Source organism: Python bivittatus, unplaced genomic scaffold (genome assembly GCF_059951505.1).
Source record: "Python bivittatus isolate LINGU-HERP-01145 unplaced genomic scaffold, Pbiv_v1 ctg000480_np1212, whole genome shotgun sequence".
In the NCBI taxonomy this organism is placed as follows: Eukaryota; Metazoa; Chordata; class Lepidosauria; order Squamata; family Pythonidae; genus Python; species Python bivittatus.
The window spans coordinates 100,236,678-100,255,050 of record NW_028277075.1 but is presented as its reverse complement, the minus strand read 5'-3'; the positions used below and the strand labels follow the sequence as shown (position 1 = coordinate 100,255,050).

The following is an 18,373-nucleotide window of genomic DNA, read 5'->3' as shown; positions in this document are numbered from 1 at the left end:
CCTCTGAATACATCTGTTTTCTGAGGAAGAATAGCATTGCTATTCAAAATCCTGCTGTGCCTGAACAACTAGTAAATTATGATATTTACTAAGAAACTAGTCATCCATCATTCCATAACAGTATAGCTTACTGGGTGAATTGTTTTGCAGCAGGGGGGGATTATGTATAAATGAAACCAAAGATAGTCTTTATCTAAAGTTAGGACAAGAATCCCCTTCAGATAAACTTATGGAGATAGGCTGTGGCCTTTGTTCAAGCATTGTTAGCCCCTTTGGGAATGCTCTCATGACAAACTTGAGTGAGCAATGCTGCTTGTTTATCACTGGTAGCCAATTTATATTAAATTGGACCAATGATCCATCTTGCCCAATACTCTTTAGCCAGACTGGCAACATGTCCAGATGTGTTTCTCAGACTGACTTGCAGAGATCCTAACATAAGTTGTTTGAAATATACTGCTTGCAATCATAGACCAAAGTTCTTAAAAGTAAATACTGTAAGGGCAAACTGGGAGTGGAAGAGTATATTTTCAGGAAATTATAATTTGCAGGGAACGTTTTAAGCCATCTCTCCCCACCCCATGGTCACGTAAATTATGTCCCCTACACTGCAAATTGCAACTAGGAAAAAAAAAGCTTCCTCTTTCTGTCAGCTGAGAGTCTTTTCTATCACCATTTGCAAGGTGCATATGCTTTATTGCCAACACTGTGAAAAGGGAAGGGAAAATAAAGCCTTTCCTTTGCATTTATTGGGGCCCTAACAAAACTCTTTCAAGTTACAATATTATTTTAAAAGGAAACACATCTGATTGTTTTTAGTGAGAGGAGCATTATATTTCTCACAGAACAGTTGGCCAGGAGGATGCCCCAAAGTCCACTTTAGTAAGTTTGGACCATCAGTTTCTCCAGGGGAGGAAGAACAGTAAAAAAAATTCTTATTGGTGCTTGCTGTTTTCCTTTTAAAAGATTTACTTGAATCTGGTTTGTTCTGTCTTTGCTCCGTGGCTTGAATTTCTAGCTTGACCAACTTCAAGTTAACATAATTCCTGATTTTTGTCTCATGTGTCTTTTCTGATAGCTGCTTTCAGTTCAGAGCTAATTGTATTTACGCACAAGATTTACTGTATAATTGCCTGAATTGTAAAAATAAATAAATAATTGCTGCTCAGTATGGCTTCTATCATTATGTTGTTTTAAATTATATGAGTCTAATCCATAATCTTAGTACAGTCTGTACAATCAGCTCCTTATGCTACTGATCAAAGAAGCAGTATTTGTCTTCCCATCACAGAAAAACTTGCATGCACCTGTGTGTTGTGTTTTGTTTTGTTTCATGTAACAGGGCAAATAGGGACTGCTCATGTAGGATGCTTAGGCGGAAGTAAGCGGGAAAGAAAGGCTAGTATAATACTATGTTGTTAAAGAATGCTATTTTTTTACAACATTCAAAGAAGATGTGAAGTAGAAAACAACATTGTTGGTTTCAGCCCTTGTCAGTCATCCTTGCTTTGTTGTAAATGTGTAGGAAAACGATGAGAAATCCTTATACCAGTGCTACAGTATTCTACTTAAGAATGTGTTGTGAATGTGTTCCTGTGTGCATATAATTGAGAGAAAAAAATTCTTATACAATACTTCCAACTGCGCAGGCAAAAGTTCTTAAGTATTGTGGTTTAAGTAGTAACCAATCACTATTATTTTACTATTAAATGTATTTATATATTGCTCTTCTGACGAAGCAGCTCAGATCAGTATTTATAAACTTGACCTGTTAGCAGTTTGGTTCACCCATTCTACTCTAGCTTCAAAATACCTAGAATCTCTGACTTGGACAGTTCCTCTGGGGAAAAATGTAAAACTTGTTTAGATGTTAACATATGGATATCAGGTAACTAGTACAGGCTTCTTGAGATGTGTGCCAGAGTAAGCCCCATGTTTATCATTGATGTAATTAATATTATCTTCTGTGCTTGACTTGAAGCAGGATGTGGAAATGTCTGGGAAAGTATATGATGATAAAGTATTTTTTGGAGCTTTGGTGAAGAGATGGATTATCATAATATACTATTAAGGCTGCAAAATGAAACACCATATGGAACAAGCCAAGCTGAATACATAGACTTACATTGTTAGTTCAATGCTATAAGTCTCTGGTCTGTTTTAACATATGCTTGTTAAAATAATTATGCACTAAGATGTTTTTCTGCTGCTAATTAAAATTGGCTTACTGTTGCTGCGCATTGCTTTTATTATATTTTTGACTGCTTAGTAATCAAATAACATCCTCTTCCCATTGCCTAAAAGTGGCCTTCATTAACTAACCATGGCCACTATTTAAAGAAGTACTTTAAAACCATCAGGCGGTTGTCAGATTATGTAATGTATTAAAATTAATTGATAAACAACTTCTGGGTTTGAGCCATGAATTAATAGGTAGGATTCAAAATCAGAAAGGCAAAGCTGGCTTTTTTTCCGCTGGTGTCCAGTAGTGGGTTCTGTTAGTCAGTGGAAAATTAAAACTTAGATTATGTTGTTTCATTCTTTAGCATCGTGAGCTTGTGCTTTCTGCTTCTTGGGCTTTTGGTGGCCTGTATCTGGGTGTCATGGTGTAGAGTTAAAAACAGCGTTAGCATTTAATGGACAGAATGTTCTGTTTCCTAGGACTTCCTTGTGGTGGTTGTTTTTGTCTCCAGACAGAGACATTCATCTCTTGATCAAACTCTCAGGGGATTTAAGGTCTGAAATCTCAAGCATGCTTTCTTGGAAGTAAGTTCAGTTAAAATCAGTGGCTGAAGCAAATGTGTTGGGTGAAAGAAAAAGCAAAAAGTGAAACATGGAATGCCCACCAGTCCAACTTATGAGGATAAAATAATTATTCTATTTATTGCATTAAACTTATCATGACACTGATTACTGAGGTCACTTTCTGGCTTGTGAGAAACATAAAATCAAAATGAAAGCCAGAGACATTAATTAAAATAGTGATTAATGACAGTTAAAACTGTTGAAATATGTGTTTTTAGGGTCTTTAAAAAAAAAAACTAGTGAGGAGATTAGGCCTCTCAATTCAGCAGGCAGTGCTTGGTTCTGTACCAACTGAAGTTTCTGGAACAGACACAATGGCAGCCCCACACAGATTGTGTTAGATGAGTTAAGACTCAGTATTACCTATGATACACCGCAGTTTTAGTCCTTTTTTTTCCAGGAATGGAGGAAGCTGAATTTTCAAGTGAAGCTAATAAAATATACTCAAGGCCATTGGTGAAATGAAAAAGAGATTCAGATCCAGAAGCACTTCAAAACTATGGATCTGTCCCTTCTGGGAGAGTGTGACCCCACTCAGAATAGGAAGAACTCTCACCTCTCTGGAAGTATGACACTCCTCAATAAGCATCTTGGTCTTGCCTGGATTCAGTTTCAGTCTATTATTCCTCACATCAATTTATTACCAATAGCAGGAAGGCATTCAGGAGAGTCACATCATTACTGCAATATGCTGCAGAAAAATAATTTTGGATGCCATCAGCATTAGTGGTTTTATAATTACATGATTTGCGGATTCAATCTTTATAAGTCAGAATAAGGCTATCTTGTTTAGTAACTTGTTCCCACATTGGTGTAGAGATGCCACTATAGGTATAAAATATCCTTTCTGCCTCATGGTTCCCTAGCAAAATTTAATTAGATTGCAACCAGCTTTAAATCCAGGATGTTCCATAGTTGACAGGGCTTAATAGCTTTTGACAAATCTGTCCTTTGTTAATTTGTTTAATCCCCATTTAAGACAATTGAAGTGTCCATTACTTTATCTTGTAGTAGCAAAATCTAACAATTTATAAATCATTATGTCTTATTCAGCAAAAAAAATTCAGCTTACTGAATTTTATAAAGAAAACATTTAAATAAATGATCATGTTTTTGGAAATGCAATAAGAGTAATGCTTCTTTTAAACATGTTTGTACAATGTCCTATAATTGTTCTTTCTGGGAATGAAGTTGCTATATGTATTAATTTTGTGACAAGATTTAATATGCTCAGATGTTCATATTCTTCTGAACTATATTTCTCACATGGAAATTGACATCAGGACAAAGAAAGAGGATTTTCCATGCCCTACTTATAATTAAAACACTTCTTTGTCAGCATTGGAGATAGAAATACATGGTTTCAACTAACTCAGTAGTCAGCAGAGTTGATGGTTTAGCAAGTTATGAATGAATTACTTGTCAGCATAGATTAGCTACGGATGATTACAATGAAATATGGCTGCCATTTATTACAATGCTTATGTAGAACTTATACATGTAATATGTATCTGTGACTACATGCCCAGTATGTTTTTGTTTCTTGTTTTTTAGTTTTCTTGTTTTTCATTTTTTCCCCTTTTTTCATAACCGTGTATATAATTTCTTTTTCTTTTTCTTTCTCTTTGTTTTTGGATTCAATTAATAAAAGCAAAACAAGCAAGCAAACAAAACATTTTGCTTGTCAACCCCAGAATGAAGGGAAAATAAGAAGGTGTGTGATTGGATGTAGATGTGTCCAGATGTGTATGAATCAGAATATATGCTATATAAGAGAATATTATTACCTTCACCACATTGGGAGGTTAGTATATAAATTAAATAATTATAATAGTGAGTCCCACCCACTGAGGTCATGCAGGCCCCAGAGGACTAGTCTCCAGAGATGAAAAATAGCCCCTGGTTTAGACTTTTTTTTCTGGGACACCAAACAGATCATTGATTCTTACAGTTGTGAGGCATTCTGAAGATCTTATCTATATTTATATACTTTTCAACATCTCATGGATTAAAATGAAACACACATACGCCACATTTATATCTACACCATTGGTGGGCATCACATCTAATTACTACTTTTTGCTAAAGGATGCTTTCTATCTTGTTATATTCATTTAATTTAGAGTAGACTGTTCTACACCAGCTTCTGAAGTAATGTGTGATAATGAATTACCTGCAGTAGTTTCCATTATACATGAAAATAATGCATAACCTCACAATGTATTGTACTTAACGTGGAGTAGCTGCAATTCAAATCCATTCAGAGGCAAACATTATCAGAATATGTGCTTTAAATAGAAGCACCCAATAGGCTATGCAATACTTTAGATTGATTTCAGGAAAGTGTTTTGGGAAATTCACAGGGACATAAGCACTGTCTATGCTTTTTTGAAGAAGGTGCGTATTTTCTCAGAACCAGGGGCAGATGCAGAGGACCAAAAAGCTACTTGGAATCCAATTGGATCCATTAATCTCCTAGGGCAAACCTACATAATCTGGTCCTAGTCCTGTAGAGTAGATGACTCTAGGCATACATCCTGCAAGGTCTTTCTAATAGGGCTTGGCCCCTTGATTTATTATAACATTATGGATAGTATTTTTATTATTGGTGGCCAACCAGACAGAGGAGTGGTGTCAAAACCTGTGGCTGCTTGACCTGAATCTCCAGATTACCTTAGTAAACAGAAGAGGCAAATGTTTAGGGGTATGCAAAAAGTTGAACTGCTCTGGCTGAAAAACTTTGTGAAACTTTGTGAAACATCCCATTTCCACTGCAAGGCTGATCCTCCAAGCATGAAGCAGGATGTTTTGAGCATTTTGGAAATGTTTAAAACTTGAAAAGGTGTGAAAACTAAAATATGGAACTTTTGTTTTGTCAGAGTTTTGCACACCCCAACAAAGTTAGGAAATATAATGACAAAACCTGAGTTATAAAGAACCCAGGACAGTACAGTGGTACCTCGGGTTACGAATTTAATCCGTTCCGTGACTCTGGTCGCAACCCAATTTGTTCACAACCCGAAGCAAATTTTCCCATAAGGTTCAATGTAATTACCGTTAATCCGTTCCGGCGTCTGCGGACCACGCGTCAAGGGCGGAAAAACGGCTGCGGACCACGCAGCAGGGCGGAAAAACGGCTACAGACCACGTGGCATGGGCGGAAAAACGGCCGCAGACCGTGCGGCAGGGTGGAAAAATGGCCGCGGACCACGTGGCACGGGCGGAAAAATGGCCGCAGACCATGTGGCGCAGGCAGAAAATGGCCGCGGACCACATGTCACGGCAGAAAATGGCCGCGGATCCAGTTCGTACCCTGAAGTGGAGTTTGCAAACTGAGGTAAATTTTTGCGGCTGGAGCTGGTCATAACCCGAAAAGTTCGTAAGCAAAGGCGTTCGTAACCCGAGGTACCACTGTATTTTCAGGTTAGCTAATTTGGTTTAAAAACTGTCCAAAACATTGTTAGCAAAAAAAAAAAAAAATCACAATAAAAGGTTAACAATTGAAAGTTGCCAACCTTTATCTAAAGATTCCAAATGTTTGAAATTGTCAGCTGTGTGTGAATGTGTTTCTGATATTTGTATTTATAAAAGATGCTCTGAGTAGCATTTGAAGGCAACTATGATGATGCCAAAATGAACACATACGCAGGATAACCACATTATGTAAAATGCTGCAATAATGTACTTAAGTCCTGACAACGGATTAAATAAATAAATTGTGGCATTTGCACGATGCTGCATTTGCATCATCTTTCATTATTTGCTCCCCTATGGATGCTCATGGATGCTCTGTACAAAATCATTTCTCATATAAGTATTCCATGTGGCCTTCGTGTTTAATATACTTCGTAAGTCTGTTTGTAATTATTTGGTATACTAACACTAAGAGAAGATGAGCCAACATGTCTAATGGAAGTAGAAACAGTGGGAATAAATGGGACTCCATGAATAGGACAGCAACACTGCATGTCTTGATCATTCCCTGGTTGTCTGTGCAGCTACACTGTGACATCCCACATGCCATGCCTGGGCTTCTGTAATTATGTCCTTTCTACATTGTTTCCTTTTTGCAGAAGGCCATGCTCAACAGGCTGGCAGAATGTGGCGGGTGTTTTGCATGGGCTCACTTGCTCCACAGCCATCCTCAACACGTAGGGCCTCCTTTGCTGGAATAATGTGTGAAGAGGCTTAGAGTATCAGTAGCCGGTCCACAATCCTGGTTTCTGTGATAAGCTTATCTGTTATGACATTCCATCCAACAAGGGATTTATTTACAGAAGCTAAGAGCTTGGCTGCACATGACTAAGTAATTAGTTAAATTTAGGGCAGTAAGTGTTATTTTATCATTGTGTATTCTACAGGCTGGCCTATGCCCTCTTGGTCTTGTATTTATTCTCATTTTATCTAATCTCTTTCCTGATCTTTTCCAGAAAATTAGATGTGCTGCTATGCATATTATTTTGCATAGGAAATGTTTATTAGATATCTATAGAAATTTCATCTTTTAAAAATATTGTGTTCTTACTTGAGGGATTATTCATTATGTGGAAAATAAAAGCGATACCTTTCATCAGTCTGGATATTAGTAGCCTTCATACCCTCATCCAAATATTTAAACAATAGCCACTCTAAACTTATCTGAACCCTTATTTCTTTCCTTGTACTGCTGATTTTTCACTTGAATTTATGTCTACTTCACCCCCCCCTTTTTTTGACAGTACAAAACCTATCATCACATGGCTTCTTGTGCTCTTAAGGGGTCATTGAAGGAGCCTTGTTATGGTTCTTCTCTACCTAGAATTACCCCTTTGAACCTGGGGTTAATTCCAGTAATTGGAAATACACTGCACTTTTGGGATATGTCAGGTTATGCCAGCAATCAAGGAAAGAATCTGAAAAAAGATAGGTAACAATAGAATTGTAGAGTCAAGAAAGTCTTTTAGCCCATGAAGTCCAACCATGTGTAGTACAGAAATCCCAATTAATACATGACCAGTGGCTGTCCAGCCTCTGCTTGAACATATCCATTGAAGGGGAGTCTTCCCCCTCAATGGGTAATGGTTGAACTGTTCTTACTCTTGATGTTCTTGCAGAAACTTTTGCATATTATTCTTTTGTAAAATGCTTGATACAAGCATCAACATCAAATTAACAAGTAAAGCTTCATTCATCCTCCACTCTAGCTAGCATCATTACACATATAATGCTCGCTATCTTCTTTGGAAGCCAAACATATCCTTTACCTAACACTAGAGGTCTCTTTGGTCAACAGCCTGAGAAACAGTGAATGAGTAAAATGTTCAATCTCCTTTTAGTTTTCTTTATCTTATAATTTTTGTTACTATTTTGTTTTATTTATATTAAGCTCCATTAAGTAGTGAGCTAAAGTTTTTATAGCAAAATATGTTAATCTTTCCAAAAATATGCATTTAAACTTTTTCTAAGAAGATAACGATAGCATTCTGATCTTGTTTTGTGTGTTTTCAAGGTCAAGATACTTCAAACAAATCAAAGCTAGGACCTGTGGAGCTGACAATAGTTATAACCATACCAGTGTGTGTCTTGTCTATTGTTTTACTGCTGACAGCATACACATGCCAAGGACACTACTGCAGATACAGAAAGAAAAGAAGGCCAAACATTGAAGAACCTCTGTCTGAGTGCAATCTGGTGAACCCAGGAAAATCTCTCAAAGATCTAATTTTTGACATGACAACATCGGGTTCTGGGTCTGGTATGTTTATATGCCCCAGAGTCAATTACAGTTTCCTTAGGTGTATAGTTCTTTCCTTAAGGTAGAGATCATAGTGATGCAGTTGTGCATGAAGACTGTTACTGCATTATATTAGTGACCTAGGAGCTAGTGTAGACGTGTTTCTTTCTGTGTCGCTCCAGAGTTATAAGTACTCAAAGATCACATGAAAAGGGACCATTGACATAATTACATTCCACAACATTGCCCTACATCCCAGAAAAATATGGTGAAATAGTTTAGTTTATTAATTCGCATCACACTGTCCTGTATTTAATATTAAGTGAATTGAAATAAATAAATTTAAAAGATAATGTAAACAATTAAAAACTTAAAATGCAACACAACAGAGCAGTCTAAAACAGCATTTCAGTAAATGTAGTGCTGAAAATTTAATAGAACAGTACTTATGCAGGCATGATGGGATAAGAGATCTCTCTGTAAAGAAGTCAGTACACAGTCTGGGCATCACAATATAAAAAAGGTGTTTTTGCTCCTGAGGGAGGAGAGAGAGAAAGAGAAAGGCCTAAGTAGTAAGATGGATATCTTTCATATAGGAAAAGTGTATTTCAGTGTTTAGTAGATGAAAAATAATTCCATCATAGATTTATAGATTTCAGCTTCAAAGGAATTGAAAAGAGAATGAATATTGCTAGCATTTTTTTCTTCAAAATAAAATCTACTGGGGGGCTGCATTTACTTTTTCAAAATTTAGCAGGTGGCTGAGGGAGTCTATTCCAACTTTGTTCAAGCTTTAAGAGCCTGACTTTTATAAAGAAGCTGCTTCTTTTCTCTAATTCTTCCTGGACTGACCATATGACCCTTTTAAATAAGGGGATCCCTCAACCATTTCATGGTTGGTTTTTTTTAAATGCAGTCTCCATCTGCTCCCACAAGAAAGGGCATTTTTTTTTATAGATTAAAAAATAAGAGAATAAGGGGAAAACAGGCAATATAAAAAGCACCTCTTTGATGCAGCTGTATTCATAAGGCTTTAAATATCAAATCTAACACTTTGCACTGAACCTGGAAACAAATGGTTACCTAGTGCAAAATTAAATCTAATTTTTGAGCCCCAGAAAAAATACAGCAGGACAATTCTAAAATCATTAGGTTTCCTGTCTTACCCTAAAGACGGTTGCATGTACGTATGGCCCCACCAGAATGTCTCTAGAGCACTGATACCTCTTTGAGGGTCTTTACCTTGCCAGAGCTGAGTGAGAGAAGTTCCATTGCACCAGCTGCCATGGAAACTAAGAATAAGCCCTTATTTGTGATGCATCTTATAAGATGATGCCAAAGTTGTCCTTTGTGAAGAACTGTGCTGTTTTATCTTTCAAAACTGCCTGTAAATGCCAAGTCTCAGAACTGAGGCGGTACGTAAAATCTTACTTTTTATTAGTGGGAAAATGCTTGTCTTGGGATGAACTTTTGGCTCTATAGAGAGTAGGCAGCACAGATACTCATGCATATTGCATGACTCTTGCATGTGGTCTGGAGCGCTTTTGTAGTGGGGGAAGTCTCTTGTTGGTTGGGTGAGGCACATCTATTTCTCAAGAGGTATATAAAATGTAGAGTGTGTCATATAAGATAGGCATGCACAACTTAGGGAGTGTGGTTCGAAGAGCACCTCAAAAGTTGCTACTGAATTATAATTTTAATGTGACATAAAGGACAAATCATTAAATAACATTTACTTAAACTGTATTTAATTACTATAACTGAATTGAACCTTAACTCCATTTATTTTTGTCCCAACCTGTTCTGCTGTTGTCCTGTCCCTTCCCACAGTTTTAAATTGTACATATTCCCTGCATTTGGGAATATATATGAAAGTATTGTGAGAGCATCTTTTCTGGCAGTGAAAATGTAAATGCATGTTAAGCAACAATAGACTTATCATTTACTATTATCTGCCCAGAGTCATTGGGAGATGGGTGGCATATAAGTTTAATGGATGATGATGATGATGATGATGATGATGATGATGATGATGATGATGGTTGGTCACACGGTCAGCCAGATGTTTAGACTGGATTTGGCATTTTTATCCACCTACTGAGTCCTTCCCAAGGACCTGGGATGATGATGATGATGATGATGATGATGATGATGATGATGATGATGATGATATTGTTGTGTTGTTGTTGTTGTTGTTATTATTATTATTATTATTATTATTTCATGTGGAGCAGTAAACTTCCATGGTAAAATTTCTGACAGTGCCCAAATGTCTGTCTGTCTGTCTGCCTGTCTGTCTGTGTGTCTATCTATCTATCTATCTATCTATCTATCTATCTATCTATCTATCTATCTATCTATCTATCTATCTATCTATCAAAGCCACTAGTTACATTAGAAATTTCAGCTGCCCTCAGAATATTCTACATATATCTGTAGGGAGAAGAGAAATTTGCCAAGGAAAATCACCATTTTTGACATTCCAAGTAATATCTGACTATAAGCCAAGTGTGGAATGAGTTCATCATTATAAACCTACAATGACCAACATTTCTGCAGTGTTTCCAGACATGTTTTGGCTTCAAAGGTCAGGCTCATAATGACAATTCCTGGATGTTTTCTGTGCCAGTAACTTTTGAGCTTTTTTTCTGAAATAAGTATAGATTTAGGTGAAGTTCTTGCTTAAAACTCTGCTTTATGTGAATTGAAGTCAGTGACTGAACTCTCATTTCTTCTAAGCTGAGTGGTCTGAGAAAGGGCTACTCTGTCAAAGATAGCTTAACCAGGGTTGTCCCACTGTTACTTAGTTGATGTCACTAGGCAGCATCTGGAACATGCTTCAGACAGCCATTGGCTATGATGTCTTTGGTGAGATTGCATCATTATTTACATCTAAGAGCCTATTTTAATCAAAAGGACACATGGCAGGAGTTGGATAAAGGAAGGTGCTTCCCACTAACCCTGTATCCATATCTCATCTGGCCTATTGTTAGTCAAACAACTCTTTGTGTTTAAGAGACAAGGGGTCTCTCTCTCTCTCTCTCTCTCCCCCCCTCCCCCTCCCTCTCGTTTCCCATTCTGCAAGATGTAGCTTAGGTAAAAGTAAGACTTTCCTACTCTCATGTGTCTGTTAGCATTCATTGATAGCTGGGCTAAACCCATACTTTGCATCCAAGACAACATTAGGAGGATTTTACTTCCTCAGTGGAATGCTCTGCTACCTAATTACTCTGCATATGCTGAGAAGCACATCCTCTAATCTCCAATATGTTTCCATCCCAAATGGAAAACAAAGGTTTAAAAGGCCACCTCCTTCTGTATTCATTTTTCAGTCTGATGAGCGGAGAAGGGGAACTGGTGACCTACAGTATATTTATCCCCGTGCTGGCTAAAGCTGCTCAGCGTCGTAACTCAGCAACAACTGAAGGGCCACAGATTTCCCCTCCTGCTATGGAAGGCCAAAATAGATTTGTTGCTGGGTGAGATACAACATGAGCTGACTACATCATCACTGGGTATAAAATGAGGGGAAAATGTTTAATGTGATAGAAAAACACTCTATCGGTCTTGTCACTGATTTGAATGAGATGAGATTGCCTTAGCATAATATTAAGCCTGTTAAACAAGAATGGCAATTAAAAAAAAAAAGTTTAAAACTTGTAATTGTATATTTTTCTTGCTAGGTTTACCTCTCCTTGTCCAGAGGACAATTGCAAGGACCATTGTTCTTCAAGAAATAGTTGGAAAAGGTCGATTTGGCGAAGTCTGGCGTGGAAAATGGTGTGGAGAGGATGTTGCTGTGAAGATCTTTTCCTCAAGAGATGAAAGGTCTTGGTTTCGCGAAGCAGAAATCTACCAGACAATCATGCTGAGACATGAAAATATCTTGGGTTTTATTGCTGCTGATAACAAGGGTATCATACTTCCAAACAGTTTCACAATGTTTGCCTTGTGCTAGATTAGACCAGTGGAATTATTTTTCTATTTAAAAAAATAGCTTTGTGGAAAGAGAAAGAAACTGATGCATCTTCTATGTAAACCAGTACTGAAAAGCTTAGCTTATCATGCTCTGGATCTGGAAAAGAGAGGAAAGATGTATTCTGTAGTCCTGCTGTGAATGGTCAGTACTCTCATATCAGCTACATGGACAACTGAGATTATCAATGGTCTTTGGGGAGTGCCATTGCTAGCACACATTGGTTCCCAGAGAAAACATTGCCTCTGGATAGGTTCACGTATCATGCTAAACGGTGATTTGTTTTAACCATGGTTTACTGAATAAGACATTGTGCCCTGGTTAACACATACCACTACTCCATAAGCCAAGATTTATAAACTACACACAGAACTAAGACACATTATGTCTTACATGCGAGTTAGCTTCTGTTGGATTCTAACTAGGAATTTACTTAGTGAACATCTCCTGCCTTAGCTATTATCTTCCAGGCATTGTTATAATTTACTCTCTATATATACACTTTGGAGAGATTATCTAATTTATTTTAGTATAGTTCTCCCCAGTGAAAAAATGGGACTAAGGTTAAATATAAAGAATACCAAACTAATAAGAACAGGTATAGCAACCAGCTTGGACAACGAAATTGACGTGGTGGATAGCTTCTACCTTTCAGGATTGACTATCAACAATAAATGTACCAGTAGTCAAGAAATACACCGTAGACTAGCACTTAGTAGAGTAGCCATGAAGGACTTGGAAAAGATATTCAGATGCCATGATGTGTCTGTACGTAACAATGATCAGAATTATGCAGACAATGGTTTTTCCTGTGACCTCTGTGGAAACAAAAGTTGGACTTTAAAGAACCACTATAGAAAGAGTATTGATGCTTTTGAACTTTGGGGTTGGAGAAGTCTCTTGAGAGTACAGTGGATAGCCAAGAAAACAAATAAATGGCTACAACAAATCAATCCAGAGTTTTCACTCAAGGCACAAATGACCAGGCTCAAATTATCATATTTTGGATCCATTATTCAAAAGCCTAGCTCCCTTGAGAAGTCTATAAAGTTGGGAAAGATGGAAGAAAAAAAGAAGACAAACCAGCAGCAAGGTGGATGGCTTGATTACATCCACAGTGGGTACACTATTGAAGATGTGAAGGGCCGGGTTGGGGACAGATCATCCTGGGGAAGGTCTGTCTGTATGGTTGCTAAACGTTGACACCAACTTGATGGCATTTAATCAATCAGTCAGCAGTTCTTCCACACCTCCATTTCCTTTTTTAACACTGCTGCTAACATTGTTTTTAGAAATGTTTAAAGCAGCCTTTTCCAACCTTATACATGAGATGGGCGGTATATAAATTTGATCAGTCAATCAATCAATAAACCCAGTGAGCTCTGGATGTGTGGAGAATACTATTCCAACATTTCCTGCAAGCATAATCTGCGAGGCAGCAGGTTGAAAAAGGCCGGATATAGGTGTATCATTTTATTTATGCAACTATATGACCTTTTTTTAATGTGTGAACTAAGGGTTTTAAAACTTATTCTAGCTGCAGAATTTGTTAGTTAAAAAAAGAAAAATTCCCAAGACCCCTGATCAGAAGGCAAAGTGTCATTGAGCATAAACACCCCTGGGAGAACTTGGCTTTTGAATGTCAGCTGACGCGCTTGCTTGCTTGCTTTCCATTAGCCTTTCATAAAACCCATTAGGTTCTCATGGAACCTAGGGTTCTGCAGGACACCGTTTGAAAAATCATGGTGTAGACCATAACTTTTGTTTAATGATACAGACATTACTGCCTCTAGGTACTCTATTCCTTTTCATTCCCTTGGATTACTAGGGAGTTGGTGAAACAGGAAGACAACATCTGAAACAGATTACATAAAGATTAAGCCCTGTCTGAAGTTTAACTCGGCAGCAGTGGAGACAGCAAATAATGCTTATTACCCTGATGCTATTGTGTCCACACAGAATAGGTCACTGCTTTTTATCCATGCCGTGAGACATCTCCTTCATCAAGATAATGGAGAAGGAAAGGGAGCCGGAGTAGTCAGTGGCTTGCTTTGTACAGTTTGCATAATTCTTTACAGATAACTTTGTATGCATCATGACCTGGGCTTCAGTGTTGGGGCAGACAATAGGAATGAAATTTAATTGGTCCCATTATTTTGAATTCTTCCAGCTTGTAGATCTGAAGGATGGGAATAGCATAAATGTTAAGATGAGGGTTATCATCTTGCTCGTTGTCACTCTTTGCCTCAGAGTGGTCCCTAGATTAAGGGAGATGACCAAGGCTTCCTTGGTAGAAAGATGGGTTTCACTCTGCCCAAGGAAGAAATTATGTGACTTCGGTTGAAGAAGCCTTCCCTTGACCTAGGATATCTGTGCAATTATAGTAAATCACAAACATTCTATTTCTGGAAAGGAGACTGAGAAGATTCACAGCTCAAATGGCATCTGTTGATACTTATTACCTGGACCCATTTCAGTTGCATTTCTGGCAATTGATGAATGACATACTAGAAACTGGATGCAGGGAGTGGATAGGTACTGCAGCCTTCCTAATTCCCCTGTGCACCTCAGTGGTTTTTTTCTAAATTGCTTGCCAAGGTTGAACCTCAGGGGGCACTGTTTCACAATAGTTGTAGTCCTCCTGTCAGGTCTTGTACAAAACCTGGTGCTAGGAAACTACTGTTTGACATCTAGGCCATTGACCTGCGATATCCGTCGGTGTTTCATCTTGACCTATGTGCTGTTCATTCTCTTCATGAAATTGTTGAGGGAAATCATTCTGAGCTTTGGGATAGGGTGTCATTATTAAGCTGATGACACCAAGCTCTGCTGCTCCTGATCATCCAGCTCCAGGGAAGCTGCTAGAAATCCTTGAATGTTGTATAAGTTTGATGATAGGTTGGAGGAGGGAGAAAAAGCTGAAATTAAATTCAGGCAAGGCACAGATGCTGTTATGAAACTGAACCCCGGGTTAAAGAAAGTGTAACACCAGTTTTGTACAATGTTATACTTTCTTTAAAAGACTAGATCCACAAACTGGGAATATTCCTCAATTAGGGAATATTCCTAGACTTGTAAGTGGCAGCTATGGCAAAAAGTATTTTGTCAGGTTGCAGCAACTCTTCTTGAGCTGGTTGGATTTGACAACAGTTATCCATGTCTTGATTACAGCTTGATGGGACTATTGCAATGCACTGTACATAGGACTACCTTTGGAAAGAACTTGGAGCCAATGCAAAATATGATAGCTAGGCTGCTGACTGGTGCAAGGTGCCACCATCATATGGTACATGTACATACTTTGCTGTCAGGTTCTCTGCCCTTTGGTTCAAGGTACTAATATTTGATTATTAATCTTCTGAAGCCGGGAGAATCCAACAGCAAGGTATGTACAACAAACCTGGCCTCCCTCTCTTTCAAGAAATTCATATGATGCATATACTAGATACATTAAATTTAAGTAAAGTTGAATGTGGCTGCATTTCAAAGACTACTTGTTATCTTATATTTCTTTTGCATGTTCTTATACCAATGCCATAATGAGAGCACTATAAGGTGCTCTGAAGATATAGTCATATGGTAGAATGAATTCCAGGTGCTTCTTTAAATAAATTGCCTCCTGTGGTTTCTTTATTTTGACCAAGAAGCAAATATCCTCTGGATTGTACTATGAAGGGTTACAGGAGAGGAGAGGAGAGGAGAGGAGAGGAGAGGAGAGGAGAGGAGAGGAGAGGAGAGGAGAGGAGAGGAGAGGAGAGGAGAGAAGAGAAGAGAAGAGAAGAGAAGAGAAGAGAAGAGAAGAGAAGAGAAGAGAAGAGAAGAGAAGAGAAGAGAAGAGAAGAGAAGAGAAGAGAAGAGAAGAGGAAGCCAGTGAATATTGCTCCTTTCTTCTTTGTTGGTCTGCCTGGACTTTAGGTTCAGAGAGATTCTGACCAGTTAATTGGATGTTCTGTTAACTGTGTTGATTTTAGTGGACTCAAGAATACACAATTCTGGATGGAGATTTCCAAAGAGGGCAGGACTTTTATAGCAAACAGCTGACCAAATAAGAGAAATAGAGATGCCACAAATCTCTAACAGAGTTTTGAAGGAATCATCTGACCTTTAAAAAGTTGATTGCATCTTTGGTTGTAGAAGAGGCATGGTGGCCTTGAGGCTGTTAATCTTCCAAAACATTCTTAAATAATTGTCTGTTACTAGTTTAAAAACTCCAGAAATAATTTCCAGTTTTTGCTGTTCCAGTTCCATATGCCTTAAACCCATTTTTGTTTCATGTGAACATTGATGCCACATCTAGGTGCTGATCTGACAATTTGAGAGGGTCACAATTTTAGAATCATCTAAATGTCTTTGTATTTGAAGATAAGATCCATGACATGTAGAAGAAGCATATCAATAGATTTGTAAAGATACTGTCTAAGTAAAGATTTGGCATGGGTGGACTTCAGCATAACAGTTTGTCCTATAAATGAGGCAGGTGAACTACCAGCAGGTAAAGGATCAAAACATACCCCTGCCTGCCCTTCCTTTAATGTCTTGATTTTCACTAATGAGTCTCAGAATATAGCTCATTCCATTTATGTTTATTTGGAAACCAGCCTCTGCATTCAGTGAGAGTTACTTCCCAGTGTTGAGGACTGATGCCTTAATATGTGAAACTCCATTCTAGCATGTTTTATATAACCATGCTAGCGTACTGTATTGCCAAATCCTTCCTAAAGAAAATCAACAGGTTTTACAAATCTCACGAACCTTGGAATTATTAAACCTTTGTGTTTTCTTGCAATCTCCTGTTAACGTATATATAAATATGTCTCTCCATAGACAATGGCACCTGGACTCAGCTGTGGCTTGTAACTGACTATTATGAGCAGGGCTCTTTGTTTGACTACTTAAACAGCAACACTGTGACAGCTGATGGAATGGTTAAGTTGACATTTTCAATAGCCAGTGGTCTAGCACATCTTCACATGGAAATCGTTGGAACCCAAGGTATAACCCTTTTCAGTGCAGCTTTCTTTGTGTTAAAGTCATAGGACTTGAGAATGACTTGAATGGAAGCTAGGGGGATATATTTAGTGTGGCAATAAGCTTAACTCAGTTGACATTCACATCTCAGTTTGACCAGGAATAATTGCTGTCCTCCTCTTCCAGCAGCACTATAATACCTGGCAACTTCAGGAGAGGTGAGAAATTGCCTTCTCCATTAGTTTGAGTATCATTTACTCCTCTCTCTGACTTACATGTGGTATTGGCATTCCATCTAATTGTTAAAACTCTGTGTAATCATGAAAGAAGTCCTTCCTCTTGCGTTTTCCACATCCAAGCTTTTCTTTTGCACTGTCTGAATTAAATGTATACAGCACTTGTAAACCTTTATAAGCACTTTATGAACAACTGCGAGAGTAAAGTCTCCTTCACCTTGAGCTTGATTTCTGGGGAAGTCATGGATAGTCCTGTTTCCAGGATAGAGGACTTTTGTTTTTACTTCTCTACAGTCCTAGAATTTCCTGGTCTTCTCTTATCCAAATACTAACTAGACCCAACCCTATAGTACTTAGCTTTCTGAGATTCCAGTGAACTCAGATAATATATGTCGGGCTTTTTTCACAAAATCCCATGGGGTAGATTTAGTTGAGAGGTTGGGCCTCTCCACCTGCATTTTCTTTTGCTGGGCCAAATCTGCCCAATCTGCATTCTGACATCTGAGTCAGCTTTTTTCTGGCTTTGCGCCATTTTGGTCGAAGCTAGAGCACAGTTAGAATTGGGCCTTTTTTCTCTCTCTCTCTTCCTATTATAATTCTGGGGTTTGAGGTAGTCTGTTCACTTGCTGTACCACATCTTCCAGCTCCAGAATGCTTATATATCCTTATTCATCA

General features: G+C 38.1%; 1 protein-coding gene across 4 annotated transcripts in view; it reads left to right on the top strand.

Moving 5' to 3' along the window:
- Window positions 1-18,373, top strand: part of ACVR1C (activin A receptor type 1C) — a 55,071-nt gene that overhangs the window by 26,189 nt on the left and 10,509 nt on the right. For 3 of the 4 annotated variants that reach the window (XM_007424447.4, XM_025164237.2, XM_025164240.2), the window contains 3 exons: window positions 8,294-8,539; window positions 12,202-12,432; window positions 17,319-17,486. In XM_007424447.4, the coding sequence (XP_007424509.1) occupies window positions 8,294-8,539; window positions 12,202-12,432; window positions 17,319-17,486 (645 nt within the window). The remainder of the gene's footprint in view (window positions 1-8,293; window positions 8,540-12,201; window positions 12,433-17,318; window positions 17,487-18,373) is intronic. The other variant, XM_025164239.2, reaches the window with a different exon arrangement.